Genomic DNA, 17,351 nt, shown 5'->3' on the forward strand with positions numbered 1-17,351 from the left:
TAGATATGAATTAAGGAGGGCTGTTAAGTTAGATAAGCCCAAGCCAGGGTGGGCAGACCCAGAAGATTACAAGAAAGAGGAGTACAAGGAGAATCCGGATGCGTTCACGACTCAGTGGAGGGCAGCGAGGAGACACCTGAGACCGTAGGTCCTTCGCACCTCAGGAGCGGTGGCAGACTAGGCAATGAGGCATGGGTGGTAAGTATATATTTATGTTCTACTGAATATCTAATATGTTCAGACGTTCAAATGTTTTGTCATTCATATCTAACTCCTTAAATTTGAATCCATAGGAATCTATGATTGGTAGACCTCCAACTGAATAGGAGTACAGAAGGGCATTCAAGATTGGAGCCTACCCTTGGTTTTCGAAGAAAGAGGATGAACGAATTCGAATCGATTGGCACAAGGTGGTGGCGCATCATGTGAGTACACCTTAATCCTCATCGTTGTCATTTGATTATCATCATTATCTTAAAATCGGTGCTCTTATCTTTCCTAACTTGTTTCGTTCTCAGAGAGGGACGTCGTTCAAACCATCCAAAGATCCATACTTAGAGATTAGATCCGCAAAAGAGGAGGACGAGGGATCCGGCCTACGTAGAGAGGCCAAGGGTGAAGAGGGTCACGAGGATGAGGAGGGCGAGGAAGGTGAGGAGGAAGAGGAGGAGCAATAGTAGGATAGGACATTTGGTCGTTTTGTATTTTGGCACTTTTGCTATTTTGTAGCGGATTATTTCGACAGGTTTGCCATTTTGGAGTTCTGCACTTTGGCCATTTCGTAGCACATTACTTCGGTAGATTTTTCCATTCTCAGCTTCGGCACTACTTTTGCCATTTTGTAGACCTTTTTTGTAACAATGTAACATGATTTTGTACACCTCTTTTGCAACATTTACTCATGATTCTAATGAAAAACAAACATTCTGGGGCAAGATGGGATTGAAACAAGCCCTATCTTGCTCCAAAAACATCGGTATATACCAATTGTATACCGATGGAAATACCGATGCCAATACCAACACTAACAACTATTTCTTACCGATGCCCATACCGATGCTCATATCGACACTTTCTTTACGACGTGCACATCGAAGCACGTTCTGACACTTTCCACTTGTTAATTTGTTTTTTCTTTGTATTTAGCATCAGTATCGGCGTTAGAAAGAGGCCCATGTGTGTAGTGTGGGTCATGAGAAATTGCTTGCATAGATAGGGATGAGAAGCTTGTTTATGTGTATGTGAATGGTGTGTAAGGACAAAGGCTACTAATGATGTCTTGCTTAATGCATATTATCTATCCTTCCTGGTCTCTTGCATGATAGTCTTATTAAAGAATAACTTATAAGCAAACCAAAGAATGCTAACCTCCTTCTAACACCCCCCTCAGACTGAAGCATGGGCAAAGGCACCGAACCATGATGATGAAGAAAGGTCCACCAAACTATGAAAATCACAAAATAAAATGTTTCAAACAAAAGAGGAAACCCAAAATGCCTCAAGAGGTCACCCCCTTCACAAAACAAGTGAGGAGAAGTGCCAAAATCGACCAATACTCACATTGTCCAAGATGGAGAAGCTTACCAAAAGCAAAAAGCACCAAAATGAAACTAGTACTATCAGACTTAGAGACTCTCGCACAGAGTGTTTATCACAAGATAAAATCAGATTGTTGCTAAAATGCCCACTCATCGTCAACCATGCTTGGTCTAGCCATGCTGAGTCCTGCAAGCTCTTCTGCTACATGGCCCAATTGTGTGTTCTTCTATTTAACTTTTGAGCTTTATCATCATGCTTTTTGAAACAAAACCCTCTTTAAGGCTTGGTTTTCCACAATAAACACATTACAATTAGTTTCAATCTGTTTTCTTTGTAGCTTTCCTTTTGTTGGTTGTAGCATATACTCTTTCTTCATCCACATTCATCACTTTGTCACTTGAGCTGCCAAGCTTAGATCGCTATTGACTCATAGGAATTTAACTATATCATCATATCTGGGGTTGAGACTAGAAAGCAAAATTGCCTTTGTGTCACTATCCTTGATACATACACCAAGATCAACATGTTAACAAAGTATTGAATGCATGGTGTTCAAATGTTCCCCTAGAGTTACTTCATCTTTTTTAGATAAAAATGTTGTCGCTTCAAAAGGGCTTTCGAGTTCCTAAGGTGTGAGCCAAATAACATCTCTGCTACCATTTGATTCTCACATGCAAGGTTGGTAAGATCCAGATAATGATCATATCTTCCATTGAGAGCATGTTCAAGTATTTTGAGGTTGTGACCTTCCCACTGTAACACCTTTTCTTGTGACTCCTAAGCTGCTTTTCCTTAGTTCTTGAGACAATTTCAGACGAAAGCCCTTTTTCCATCTAGTTTAGCTAGCAGTTAGTTACCAAGTCTTTGTTGATCCATTGTAGAAATTATCAAGAGATTGCATAGTGGATCCTACACATCCCTATGGGGCTTATTGGAGGATCTCAAGCTACATCAACATTGTTAACAAGAGAAGAACATGCTACTAATAAGTTCATGCTACTGCTACTAAGCATGGCAACATGCCATAGCTTTATTATAGAAGAATAAGTCACAGCCAACGATCAATCCAATCCACAAATCATTGCCAATCACCCGAGACTCATGAGCGCTAGTCAAGAGAAACCGAGATGATCACGCCAACAGATTTAGGAGAGATTAACACCAAATAGTCCTCCCATGCAAGTAAACATTTTCACCAAAATCTCCATAGCAAAGGCATGCATAATCTCAATGTTTCTACTAACCTATCCACGACTTCCAAAGTTTATTCTAACCCTTAGTAAAGTTTGCTCTTCTCGAATAGTATGTATGTACATACACATACATGTGTGTAGATATATATATATATATATAGAGAGAGAGAGAGAGAGAGAGAGAGAGAGAGAGAGAGGATGCCCCTAGGAGGAAGGGCCCTATTTATTGTAAGGAACATGCTTCAAACTAAGATTTTCAACACATGGGTTTATATATTGCGGCAAAGAATCTTTTGAATTTGCAGAGAGAGAGAGAGAGAGAGAGATGCCTCTAGGAGGAAGGGCCCTATTTACTATAAGGAACATGCTTCAAACTAAGATTCTCAACACATGTGTTTATATATTGCGTCCAAGAATCTTTTGAATTTGCTCTTTAATATTGCTATATTGTAAACAATAATATCCAGGAAAAACATCACAAACAATAGATATTGTTTGTGAAAGCAATAAAGTCAACTTGCATCTTTGCTTGTATGCAATCTAGACTATATAACTTTTTCAATCTTTAAAGAGATACTTCCTTTCAAAATACTAGAGTATATTAAATGTATGTGCATGGTTCCAAGAATAGGGCAAGTTCGTAATTAGAGGAGATTTGACCTTATGCAACGTCAGTATTGGAGCCTAAAAGAAATAACATACACTTACATGACCTATTGCATCTATTATATTAAATATTAACAAAGGAAAATCAATACGGTGGTAACACGTGGTAAAAGCACAACTTTAGGTTTTCTTTTCTTAGAAATGTTGTAGCTCTACCGTTACATGAGGGCTTAGGTTTGCTTTTCTTAGAAGTGCTTTAGCTCTACCCTTACATGAGGGCTTTCATCAGAACAAGCTTTGAACGTTACTGATAGGCCCCTAATAAAGCAAAGTTTTTACATTAAGGCTTGTATCTCAATGTAAAATATCATACATGTGCAAGTTTGATGTAACTATGTAGGGTTCAAAAATAGAATTGGGAGTGGAGTGAGACACGCGAGAGAGAGAGAGAGAGAGAGAGAGAGAGAGAGAGAGAGAGAGAGAGAGAGCTCATGATGAAGATGATGATTATGTCAGCTTTGATTGGAGTAAAATATAATTTATGGAACCAAAAAAGAAGATTACGATACCAACCATAGGAAAATGGTGAAAGCGACTCTCTTGGTTGCATAGAGGGTTCCCCATATAAAAGCCCTAGATTGCATGCGTTTAACATGGCAATATTAGTGGGATGTATGCATGTGTGTGCACCATTGGGTAATGAGAGATTAGTGCTCAATGTAAATCTCATCCTTAAGTGGAGTTTGCAGTGGCTTGGAAGGTCCTCCATTTGGTATGGAATGGGAGCAAGCTTATGTGGTAGACGAGTGGGTTTATGAAGATGTCTGCGTAACTATTCATGAAAACGAGTGAGCCAAACAAAAGTGCATTATTAATGAAAAGAAAAAGAACCATAGCGAAAACTATGAGGAGATTAAAACGAACAAGCAAAAGCATAAACTGTGAGGTTGCAATGTGGACAAAAATGTAAATATTAAAAAAATGTACATACTAATGCAAAGCAGTTAATTGGATAGAGGGGGAGGGGGGTAGTGGCGGAGGGGGCAGAGGGAGGGGGAGGCTGCGGTCCAGGAGGCGGACTACAAAATTCATTTCAGGGCGGGCGGCGGGGTCATTTTGCATGCAAAGGGCGGAAACCGAGGCGAGCAACTGGCCATCCGCTGGCGAAATAACAGAAGCTCCGCTTAGCACCTCCTGCACCACCACCCCAAAACTGTACACGTCGGCCGCCGCCGTGGCCTCCCCCGCCCCTGGACTGCCCAGCTGCGCCTCCCTCCTCCTCTCGGGCGCCACATACTGCATATAGTTGCTCCAATCTAGCGCCGCCGGCGCCGCCGCCAGTAGCCGCCATATACCCACATCCAATAGCTTAGCGACGCCGCCTTGCTTTATCAAAATCGCCTCCAGCGTCAGAAGCCCATACACCCCCGCCTGCTCGTGCACCGCCTCCAGCCCCCTCGCCACCCCCTCCACCACCCTCCTCGCCTCCCCCTCCCCCTCCTCCCCCCCCCCTCCTCCTCCTCCTCCTCCCTCGTACACCAGCACCACCTCCCCTCCCTCCCCCCCCCCCTCCCCATAGCCCTTCACCCCTGCTATGTTCTCCTGCACCACCCTCCCTATCCCCGCCACCACCTCCCCCCATCTCCCCGCCACCACCTCCCCCCATCCCTCCCCTTGGTTATTCCCCTCCGTTAGTAGCTTCTTGCTCAGCCTCCTCATCACCACCCTCCCCCCGCCTAGCTCCCCCTCGTACATCCGCCCCAGCGGTCCCCCCCGCCTGCTCCTCCGGAAGTTGCCCGTCGCTGCCTCCAGTTCCTTGTATGTGAACTGCGGCAGTAGTCCCCACAAGCTGTCCTCTAAGAACGCCTTGCGCTCTAGATCGTCCTCCTTGGATCTCCTCCTGTAGTGCCATACGCCCAAGGCGCATAACAGGACGGCGCTCAGGGCGCCCGCCAGAGACGTAATGACGCGGACGACCAAAAAAGGGTGGTCGTCGTGGAGAGTCGCTGCGTGAGCTGGAAGAGCGTGAGCAGCGGCAGTAGCATTCCGAACTCGGATGAAAGCAAGGTCGTCCATGCTCGTTGTCTGAATCAACGACATCACAGGATTTTGGTTCAGGAAGCATTTGCTGGCAGAATTATTGTTGTAGAAGAAAGCTGCGCAAGAGCAGTTAATGGCACAAAGCTGTTGACAGTCTTCAAGAGACGAAACGTTGAGCTCCGTGTGTGCTGCATAAACACGGAAAGCAGAGTCTACACCTTTCAACTGCAGGAAGAAACTGTCAAAGGGACCAGGACAATCGCTCAAAGGATCCGGCGGGGCACAGCCTTGGCTGGCGTCGGAAGAGTTGACGACGCTGAACGATACGTTCACCTCTCCGGCACCCAAAGACGTAGCGTTACTGGATGGGCACATACAGACGTTGTCTGTATTGCAGATACCATATGATCCGCAATAGGCCGGCAGAGAACAAGGGTCTTGAACAGCTTCAAAGTCGATTTTCCAAGACGGATATTCCCAATAGTAAACTCGAAGATTGCCGTCGGGGTCCATCTTGAGACGACGTGCAGGGATGTCCGAATGCTGATACGTCCTGAAGACCTGAAAGGATACCCTTGCCGTCTCCGTCTGGTACATCCCCAGATACCCGTTGCGATCCATTCTAGCATAGATCGGTCCTTCTTCGGGATTGATCACAGCAGTTTCTTGATCAGCAGCCTTCGCCCAATACATCTCGGCTGTATTTCCGCTGAGATCTGCGTACATGGCCATGCCACCAGCCTCCATCTTGAGAAAGAAAGAGCCTTCCGATGGATTGGATCCAGAAACCGAAGCCAACAACCTCATGGCGGTCGTAAAATTCTGGCCTTCGAGAAGTGTGTCAGTCGGATGGTCGAAGCTTTGCCACGCTATTTCGCTTCGATTTCCCAACAAAAACAGATTTCCCGAGTCCTCTAGGTGCAGTGTCTGCCCTATGCTCGTTCCTGTGGACCAAAGAATCCCGACTGCTCCGTCGGTTAGAACCAAACTTCCCTGCTCATTGATAGAAAGCACTGCGTCCCCAGTGCTTGGAGTATTTCTGTTTGCAATCCACACCATCTCCATGTTGAATGGCTGCGACGAGACATTTGACCTAATACTCAATATGATAGCAAGAGCAAAAGCATTGTTACCGACCTCTTTGAAACCCAACGAGAAATTTCCTCCAGGGTTTTCCAAGAAAGGTCGAAAATCGCCCCACTGTAGATTGATGCCATTTGGGGAAACTTGAAAGCCTTTTTGCAGCGGGGTTGCGTCAAAAGAAGACACCAAAGATGCAGCCAACATGCAAACGCTGAGACCTACGAGTGGAAACACCAAAGAGGCGGCCATGAAAGCAACAGCTGCTCCTTTCCAGCTTAAAAGCGCCCTCTTTATCGATGCAGTAGCATCTGCACTCAAGAGAAGGGGGATGTAGAGCTCTAAGGTTATGATTATATCATTTGTTGATATACATCGCCACCGCCTTAATTTAAGGCTGTTGAGCTAGGACTCAATAGCTACAAGAGTACTGAAACTTTCGTCGACCACAAGATGCTTCGCTTGAGTCGAATCCCTATCCAAAGCCGTCATTCTGATACGTTCTTACCTGCACATTTTCAAGGGCTTTAGACTAGGAACGCAAGGTCATCAGAAGAACTCCCATCTCTGTAGCGAAAGGGAATGAAACCAAGCGTTGACTCACATGAGCGGCATCTAGAAAGTCTTGCTGCCGCTGCGTTGGATAACTTCTGTCGCAGCTAGCGCGGGAGGAGGCGCAAGGCGAACGGAGCGACAAATGGGAGCCAGAAAGTCAGCGCTGTTCAATGGTGAGTCGGTGACTATGGGCTGTAGTTGCTGAATGAGCTTTTCTCAATCTGATTGAGACTTGGGTGACGTCCAGCGACCGACATCAGCAAGATCGTGAGACACCATGTGTTGACTTTGAGAATGTAAACAATAAAAGCAAGTGCAAAATAGGGGGAGAAGTGGTATCTCAAGGAGTAGGGAATCGGCATCACGAGCCGATTCTCGGTCAGAAAACCGGGGCAACCGGCTCCCGGCCTCAGAGCATCTGGAGCCAATTCTCGTCGAAAAACCAGATGGTTGAACGACCTCATATCCGATACTCTGCGCTGTCTACCGAGTAGCAGTCGGATTTCCAGCGACAGGCCTCATGTGTTGACTTTGAGGATGTAAACAATAAAAGCAAGTGCAAAATAGGGGGAGAAGTGGTATCTCAAGAGGGAGTAGGGAATCGACATCAGGAGCCGATTCTCGGTCGAAAAACCGGGGCAACCGGCTCCCGGCCTCAGAGCATTGGGAGATGATTCTCAGTCGAAAAACCGAGAAAACCGAGGCAACCGACTCTCGACCTCAGAGCATCGGGAGCTGATTCTCGGTCGAAAAATCGGGCGAGAATCGACTCCCGGGCATGAGTTGCGACATGTGGCAATTTTTTATTGGAGGATTTGGCAGCGATTGGGTTGTCGCGCGATGTCTGGAGCTTTGGCTTGTGCAACACCGTTAGATCCTGCTTGGATCTAACGACTTAAAAGTGCCGGGATTCGAAGGGGCTACGTTCATCCAAGGGTGGAGATGGGGCGCTCCTTGTGAGCCGTTGATCTGCTCATTCTTACCTTTGATAGCCGATCGTGTACGTAATACAGCCGGTTAAGATGTGAAGCACACATTCCCATTATTCCCAAAGTTTGATCCAACGGCTGGGATTGGGATTTCGTCGACCCCAGCCATTGACGGTAGGGGTTGGCCACTAGCAGCGTTGCATAAATTAGCGGCCTTTAAATAAAAGTCTTATTTTAAGCCTAGCCAATTTTACTTGAAGAAACCTTAATTCTCCCAATATATTTCAACGTCGTGAACTTTTGGAATCTTCCAATCTTTCTTAGAGAAGATGTCATGTGTAAGCTTGTACCTTTATGTGAGTTGTGTGGCTTCATCTTCTGGAGAGAGCATAATCTTAACCACAGTGGGGGTCAAAGGTGCTACCATGTGAGCCCTTCTTGCCAGACCAAGGGTCGCTGTCAAGGTCAGTTCTCCCGAGAAACAAACACAAAGAGCTGCGCTGCCTGAAAAGGAAGAAAGGATCGAATCTCCAAGTAGTGCTGGAGCTGTGAAGCAGAAGCTGCACCAAGGTCTTCGTTGGGCTGCTCCTAAAAAGAACAGCAATAAGAACACCACCGAATATCGAGCCACCAAAGAAGTGCCTGCTGATTGGAGATGGAAGAGCTCTGAAAGAGGTCAAAACTTCAAGCGACCCTTGGCGAGACTTCACTAACCAGGCCTCGAAAGCTCTAGACTAGCAAGCTGCCAATCAAAGCTTACAGCTTGGAGTTCAAGATACAGAGAACTCCCCAAGAACAGCTCGAACAACCCCTGGTCCAGGAGAGCACCAAAGCAGACCCGACTCTTGAGACGCTGGAAACGAGTGACGAGCTGAAGCAAGCCAAAAAACCAGACACCATGAGCTAGAGCTGGTGAGAAACTGATGCGCCAGAATTGCTAACGCTGCAGGCACAAGCTGCCAGTAGCACCTTCAAAGAGGCGCTAGAAAACACGTCCACACCGAGCCCTACAAAGGCAAAGTTCTAGAGCTTCCGCCAACTAAGGAGCTCTAGTGGTGTACAAGTTCCAGCCTCCTCTAGACTGCTTTCTTGGAGGGTAGGCTGTTGTACGTGGCGGCCATCAAAAAGCTTGCTGTTTCTCCACAAGGCAACAAGAAAGGGGCCATGAGCTCTGCTTGCCCCCTTGCAGAAGGATTCGCGCAGCGAATGGCACCTCCAAGCTCATGATGCACGGCACATCCAAGCTCACAATGATGGTAATTCCTAGCTAAGCACATGCCATCATTTAATCAATGGGCATGCCCAAATAGCTGATGAGCAATGGAGAAATAGTGATCAGCATGGAGAAAATTGTGCTCTTTTATGCCTACATCTAAGTATTACTAGCTAGTAGTTTCTAGTCGAACATATGTCATTTGATCAATTGGCATGTCCAAATAATCATGAGTGTCCTTAAATAAAAGTTAGAAAGGCCATTGAGGGGTCCCCAAGGAAAGGGCCATATTGACAAGCCATACATGTCCCGATGGTATCACGACCTAGCCTTGGTACTTTGGATTAATACTATGCACTATAAGACATGGGCCACTCTTCCACACATATACTAACGGTAAATACAAATCAAAAGTGTCCGTCGGTGTGTGCGTGGCAATGGATGAGTCGGGGCATCGGTAATTGAGTCTTTCTAGTGTCGGTGTTAGCATTGGTATCATCCGTATATACTGACATTATATACCCACACTGTAACTGTCAGTATATACTTAAACTTTATGGAATATATATATATATATATATATTGGTGGCAGGATGGGGCTTGTTTTAGCCACATTTAGCCCCAAGATTTTTTATTAAAATTGAAGGTTGGCTTGGAGAGACCACCACGCTGGTTCTTAGCATAATAATTAGACACAATCTATCATTCTGAACACCGCCGCAGTGCAATCTTTGGCCTGCTGACCACCTATCATTATGCAACCTTTTGTCGCATCTTTGCCCATAGCCCATGCAAATCATAGGTTGGCTTGGAGAGACCACCGTGCTGGTTTTTGGCGTAATAATGAGACACAATCTATCATTCTGAGCATCGCCTTAGCGTAGTCTCTAGCATGACGACCTGTCATCGCCTAGAATTCAAGGTTGTCTTGGAGACTGCTCTGGTTCTTGGAGTTAGCTCCGTTACCTATTTTTACGTATTACAGGAGGAGGTCTATTTGACGACCAACACGTTGGCAAATAGAAGGAGATCTATGACAGCCACTGTGCTAGTTTTTAGAGTATTATATTTGTGTACCAAGGAAAATGTATTCCATTGTGCAACCAAGCAAAATGCAATTGACGATATGGTCCTTGAGGGGTCCCCTTTAGGGGCAAGGGCCATATCGACATGCCATTTCTGTCTAGTGGCATCCTGGATATTGTATAATGCACATCGATATGGCCCTTGCCCCTAGACGTGGGACCCCTCAAGGGCCATATTGTCAATTGCATTTTCTGAACGTCGATATAATGCACGTCGATATTGTATAATGCACATCGATATGGCCCTTGCTCCTAGAGGGGACCCTCAAGGGCCATATTGTCAATTCCATTTTCTGAAAGTTTAATTGTATTTTTCTAAATGTATCTCCATGCAACCACAACAGTGGGTCAATGGAGTTATTTTAGCGCTATTTTGGTCATAAAACAAGGAAATTGTAGTCCTTTTTTCTTGGTATTTTAGTCCTTGTTACAGTAACTATAAATGAGGGCAAAAGTATAATTTATCGAGTGAAAATTGAGCAAAAGAGATTACAATGTACATCTACGTCCAATAATAGGTTATATAAAAATTATCAACTTATACCAACCAAAAATGTCGAGCAAAAATTGAACAGAGGATCTTACATTTATAAAAACTCGGCAATTACTGAGAGGCTTAAAGGCCAAAAGATTACAGCTAGCAACCATAACCATTCAAATATAAAAGTTAACAACACTGCATATTGAGAGCCTCAAATTAAACAAAAAGAGATTACATAAATGTAATAAAAACTCAGCAATTGCTGAGAGCCTTAGAGACCAAAACATTACATCCAATGAGCCAAAAGATCATTGAGAGCCTTAGAGGCGTAGTGATCATGCATGCTTAAGCCCGGTGGTGGGTGAGCGGTGGCTGGTAATTTTAATTTCCAGCCCGATGGAATCATAGCCATGATAGATGTGGCTGATGAGAGCCACCACCACCGAGTAGTAATTCCCATAAAAGTAAATCATGAAGTCTAATCACCTCTAATCGTAGCCCGGTGGAATCGTAGCCGTGATAGATGTGGCTGATGAGAGCCACCACCACCAGGCAGTAATTCCCACAAAAGTAAATCATGATGCCTAATCACCTCTAATCCCTCATTACCATGCACTCTAGTACTCTCCTGAGCATGCAAGCCCGATGACTGGTAATTTACTGCACTCGTAGTAATCATGGATGCAAGCCCGGTGGTGGTAACTGGAAGGTGAGTGATTGTGGGCCGCTGCGGTGGCTGGTAATTAATTGTGCCAGCCCGGTGGGTCTTAGCCACCACCACAAACATGGCTGGGAATCTTAGATGCCACCACCTCGAATCACTCATTACCATGCATGTCAGTACTGCCACCTTGAATTAATCAAAATTCGGGCCAACCAATGTGGTGGCTCTCACCTTGACAGTGTAGTCGGGCTACAAACTGCTATTTCATTCCCTTAACCGTTTCATCTTCTATCCCTCTCAACCGTTTCGTCTTCTATCCCTCTCAACCGTTTCGTTCTCCCTTGCAATCGGACTGCAAACTCAAGCCTCCACTATTTCATTTCCTTCACTGTTTCATCTTCTATCCCTCTCAACCATTTCTTTCTCCCTTGCAATGGGACTGAAAACTCAAGCCACCATTATTCCATTTCCTTCATTGTTTTATCTTCTAGATTGACAAAAAACATATCGCTTTCTCCTCACACCCACGCTAGAACGAAGCTAGGCTCTGATACCATGTTGAGAGGAAGAGAAAGAGGAGAGAGACGGACACAAGAGTTGTGTTGAGAAGAAGAGAAAGAGGAGAGAGACCGACACAAGAGTTGCTCCCAAGAAAGTGATTCTATTCATAGATCATAGGCATATATATAGTTGAGGACTAGGCTGAGTTAGGGCAAGCTATATATAGCTCTAACACTTATGAGCCATATAGCAAGCAAGTGCATGGAAAAATAAACAATTCAAAATTGTAAATACTGTTGGATTTATTAAAATATATTTTCACATGCACAACTTGCACTTTTCCAACTTCTTCCATTTTAGGGTGAATCTAGATACCAATACCAACAACTATCAATGTTTTAAGCCCACCATGCAATAGTCCCACTAGTTTGGATTCCAAATTTTCGATTCGTTTTGGTTTTCAACAAATCAAAAAAAGGTTATGGAGCGTGCCTTCAAATGGGTATGCATCACTTTAGCACAACATTGGAGGCCTGCTAGCCCATGCCTAATGTTCTCATTTAGGTTATTCCTTGGGTTGAGGAGAAGCTCACATAGTTACTTTTGAATGATTACTTCATTGCATATATGTATAGAATAAAATTTTGATGTTTTTGAATAAATTGATATATCTTATAGTTTTTAGGATGCATGCTTCACATGCAACATAGCACTTGCAATGATTTAACGGTCTCATTTCAAATCTTATTCCATAATTTTTTGCTCTCATGTTCAATTTGGAATGTGTACTACAACTTGAAGACAAAGTTTGCCAAATTCCATTGAGCAATGCATAAGTTATGGGTCATACAAGATACTTATATACATAAAAGTTCCTAAACCTCATACTTATATACATAAAAGTCCCTGAACCTCACCAAAAATGGCTACACCCAAGCTAACAATGACCCCCAAGGCTTGGCTCCAATCCTGTATGCCCTTCTGTACTCATCATCAGTTGGAGGCATACCAATCATAAATTCATGTGGATCCAAATTCAAGGAGTTAGATATGAATGACAAAACATTTGAATAACTGAACATATTAGATATGCAGTAGAAGATAAATATATACTTACCACCCATGCATAGATGGTGAGCATGCCACCACTCCCGAGGTGCAAAGCACCTATGGTCTCCAGGCATCTCCAAGAGTCTCCTCGCTTCCCTTTGCTGAGTAGCCCACCTATCTAGATTGTCCTTGATCTCATTCTTTTCTTTCTTCTTCCAATCTTTTACGTCCACCCACCCTGGCTTGCTCCTACCCAACGTCACAACTTCTCTCAACTCATATTTATGATGCTGCAGGAGCTCTCCCATGTGCCTAAGCATGTAATTCCACTCAAACTCATATGCAGGAGGGTACGATGCTGCAGGAGCTCTCCCATGTGCCTAAGCATGTAATTCCACTCAAACTCATAATATGCAGGAGGGTTGGAAAATTCTCACCTTAGGGCTTCTAAGATTGATTCCTTGACCTAGCGATCTTGTTCAGGCAGCGGTTTCAAGATATCCCCGGCGAAGTGCATGCTCATCAACTATTTTATATGGAGCCTGCTATTTTTTTAGAGATTATTTTTTGCCGTGCTTTGGACCCAGGCATGCTTATACCCATCCTATGAAGGGGGGGGGGAATGCCCCCCCTAAGACATCACCGAGGGGTTCCAAGGGAGGCCGGCAACATGCATTAGGCCCCCTTTGGCGTGGGTTTGGGGGCCCCCCCAGCCAAAAATACATGGAAATTGGTGCATGAGCTACTTATGATTTGTGTGGTCAAATTGTAAGATAAGGGTGTGGCTCACGTTGTAGGAGAGCAGTGGATATATTGCTTATATCTTTTATCTTTTTTCTAGATAAGAAAGACACAAGATTGTTGGTGGCTATTTCTCTGTGGATGTAGCCCACACTAGGTGAACCACGTATATTGGTGCCCCTTTGTCTCTTCCATTATGTGCACTTTTTGTATTGTGTATTTTATGAATTCTGCTTCTTGCATTGTTGCTCCGTTATCGTGTTGCTCCTAACAATTGGTATTAGAGCATTTGTTTGAGCAACGTTTGTTGACTTATTAGGAAGGAGGTTCCTGGTTTGAGTGGGAGCAATGATAGAAGAAGGCAAGTTAATAATTAAGAAGTTCAATGGCAAGAACTAGCAGGATTGGAAGATGTAGATTGAGGGTTATCTGTACTAGAAGGAACTTTTCTTGCCATAACGTGGGATCGCAAAGAAGCATGCAAGTGTGTCAGCTGAAGATTGGGAGGTTCTTGACAAAAAGGCACCAGGTGCTTGGGAGTGTCAGAGGCTTTCAATGTTCTTGAATAGAAGACAACAAGGGACTTGATGAGCACACTAAATACATTGTATGAAAAACCATGAGCTTCTGACAAGGTATTTCTTGTGAAGCGTCTATTCAATTTGAAAATGTTAGAAGGTGGGTTGATAGAAGCTGATCATTTGAATCAATTAAATATGATTACAAGCCAACTAAGGTTGTAGGAGTAAAATTTGATGAGGAGGTTTGAGCTCTCTTGATTTTGTGCTCATTGCCAGAAAGTTGGGATAGCTTGGTCATGGCTATTAGTAACTCCGTTTCTAGGTCAAACACTTCAAAGTTTGATGATATTGTTGGTGTTCTCCTTAGTGAGGAAATGTGATGGAAAAGAATAGGTGAAACATCAAGTAATGATTTGACTCTTGGGAATAGGGGAAGATAATGGGAGAGAAGAAAGAGACTAGGACATCGCAACAAGCCATGATTAAAAAGCATTTAGCTTCTACATGAGTAGATACAGCTCAGTGGCATCATAGGCTTGGACACATGAGTTAGAAGGGGATGCAAATTCTTTAATCAAGAAAGTTGTTGCTAGTTTGAAGCAGGTCGATTTGGATTTTTATGAGAATTGTGTTTTTGGAAAACAGAAGAGAGTCAAATTTCTCAAAGTTGGGAAAGAAAACAAGATAGAAAAGTTAGAGCTTGTGCATAAAGATGTATGGGGTCTTGCTGATGTATCATCTCTTGGTGGTTATCACTATTATGTTACTTTTATTGACGATACAACTAGAAAACTTGGGTTTATTACATTCAAAGAAAATCTGATGTCTTGAAACTTTTAAGAAATGGAAAGATTCGGCTGAGAATGAGACAAGAAAGAATTTGCAAGCTCTTAGATCTGATAATGGAGGTGAATACTACAACAAAGAGTTTGATAGCTACGGTTCATACAATGGAATTCATAGAGAGAAGACAACTCCAAGAACGCCACAAGTAAATACTTTGTCAGAGAGGATGAACCAAAAAATTATGGAGTGTGCAAGGAGCACGTGACTACATGTAGGCTACTGCGCTGAAGCAGTGAATACAACTGTTTACTTGATAAACAAATCGCCTTCAAGTTCCTTAGATGGTGGTATTCTAGAAGAGGCATGGATAGGTCTTGGATAGGTAAAAAGATTAACTATTCTTTTCGAAAGGTTTTTGGTTGTGAAGTATGTGTCCATGTTGATAACGAATTGAGAACAAAGCTTGAGGTTAAATCCAAGAAGTGCAACTTTATTGGATATGGAGGTAGTGAGTTTGGTTATCGTGTATGGGATTATGAAAGTAAAAAAGTCATTAGAAGTAGAGATGTTGTATTCAATGAGACTGCTATGTATAAAGATCACTTGCAGAAAAGGAAGAAAAAATTGCAGACATAGAATAGAGAACCCTTCATGAAATTAGAGGAGATGAAATTCCAAAGGTTGCATAAAATGAGAATGTACAGCAGCAGCAATAGCAAGAACTTCAAATTCCTCCAGGTGCACTTAGAGGGCCTATGAGGGTAAGTAGCCCACTAGGTGATTTTCTCCTTCTTTCAATTGCTAAACCAAAAACATATGAAGAAGCAATGCAGGTAGAATAAAAAAAGGAAGGGGAGCGAGGCATGGAAGAGGAAATTGACTCTTTGCTACAAAACCAAACTTGGGATTTGGTTTGCTTGCCTATGGGAAAAATAACATTCCCGAAAGCTCCAAGGTAGTGGTATTTGAAGTTTGACATGTTTATGGCAGAACAAGGCTTTAGTAGATGTCATTCAGACCATTGTATTTATTCTCTGAAACTAGACAATGGTAGATAGGTGATCGCGTTATTGTATGTTGATGACATGCTTATTGCACTCTCTCACATGTAGGATATGTGTGCTCAAGAGGAAGTTGGCAAATACTTTTGCAATGAAGGATTTGGGTGCTACAAAGCAAATCCTTGGCATGAGAATAACAAGAGATAGGAAAAATTGCAAGTTGACATTATCTCTGAGTGAGTACATTGAAAAGGTATTGGAAAGGTTTGAAATATAAAATGCAAAACCTATTTCTACACCTTTGGCTAATGATTTCAGATTATGCAAGGATATGTGTCCCAAGACACATGAGGAGATTGACTATATGTCAAGGGTTCCATATGCATCAGCAATTGGTAGCTTGATGTATGCACTGGTATAATAAGGTTAGATATTACACATGCAATGGGAGTTGTGAGAAGATTTATGAATAATCCAAGTAAAGAACAGTGGATTCTTAGATATCTGAGAGGTACAACTGGTCATGCATTATGTTTTAAAGGTTCAAACATTTCTCTACAAGGATATGTTGATTCAGATATGGTAGGTGATAAAGATGGAAGAAGGAGCACTACCGGGTATATTTTCACTGTAGGTGGAACAGTATTAAGCTGAGTTTCAAAGTTGCAAAAAGTTGTTGCACTTTCTACAATAGAAGTAGAATATGTTGCAATTATGGAGGCTAGTAAGAGATGATTTGGTTGCAAAGGTTTATGGAGGAGTTTGGAAAGAAGCAAGAAAATTGTAGCTTGTATAGTGATAGCCAGAGTGCTATTCATCTCATAAAGAATTCGGTCTTCCATTCAAGAACAAAACACATACAGCTCAGATATCATTTCATCCGATCTCTTTTGGAGGATGCACAGCTGAAGTTGGAAAAGATACACACTATCCAGAATCCTGTAGACATGTTGAATAATGTGTTAAACTAGGAGGAGTTGAGCTCCTATACTGAATTTCATTTGGTCTTCATGAATGAGGAACAATATGAGGGACAACCAGATCCAAAGAATTTCTATGAGTGTAGTAACCGTGGAGTTACTATGATCAGTCTCCAAGTAAGAGATTGTTGTATGTGGAGCTTGATCTTTTTTCAGAGATTTTTTTGGGCCATGCATTAGACCCATGTGTGCTTATACCCATTCTATGAAGGGGGAGTAGGAGGGGGCAATGCCCCCCCAAGACGTCACCGGGGGGTTCCAACAGGGGCCGATGACATGCATTAATCCTCCCTCGGCAAGGGTTTGGGGGTAGCGCCCCCCAAGCCAAAAATACATGAAAATTGGTGCATGAGTTGCATGTGTGATCAAAATTGTAAGATAAGGGT

The 17,351-nt window shown here is 43.4% G+C and overlaps 1 protein-coding gene across 1 annotated transcript; it reads right to left on the reverse strand.

Annotated features, from left to right (window-relative positions):
- Positions 1 to 4,328: 4,328 nt before the first annotated feature.
- On the reverse strand, positions 4,329 to 6,950 carry LOC147896236 (PAN domain-containing protein At5g03700-like). The gene is made up of 3 exons (XM_087382241.1): positions 6,890 to 6,950; positions 4,995 to 6,769; positions 4,329 to 4,724 (listed from the first exon to the last, which is right to left on the reverse strand). Exons 1-3 carry the CDS (start codon positions 6,948 to 6,950, stop codon positions 4,329 to 4,331), a joined length of 2,232 nt encoding a protein of 743 aa, XP_087238367.1.
- Positions 6,951 to 17,351: the final 10,401 nt, after the last annotated feature.

The sequence above is a fragment of the Dipteris shenzhenensis genome, chromosome 12 (genome assembly GCF_047967505.1).
Source record: "Dipteris shenzhenensis isolate YYH24624 ecotype China chromosome 12, Dip_SZ_1.0, whole genome shotgun sequence".
In the NCBI taxonomy this organism is placed as follows: Eukaryota; Viridiplantae; Streptophyta; class Polypodiopsida; order Gleicheniales; family Dipteridaceae; genus Dipteris; species Dipteris shenzhenensis.

Excerpts from the sequence above, each read along its gene's own strand:
- LOC147896236 (XM_087382241.1), bottom strand. The coding sequence starts at position 6,950 with ATGACGGCTTTGGATAGGGATTCGACTCAAGCGAAGCATCTTGTGGTC. Across the intron at positions 6,770-6,889 it reads TGTGGTCGACGAAAGTTTCA|ATGCTACTGCATCGATAAAG; the intron begins GTACTCTTGTAG and ends TCTTGAGTGCAG. Across the intron at positions 4,725-4,994 it reads AAGGGGAGGGATGGGGGGAG|CAAGGCGGCGTCGCTAAGCT; the intron begins GTGGTGGCGGGG and ends ATTTTGATAAAG.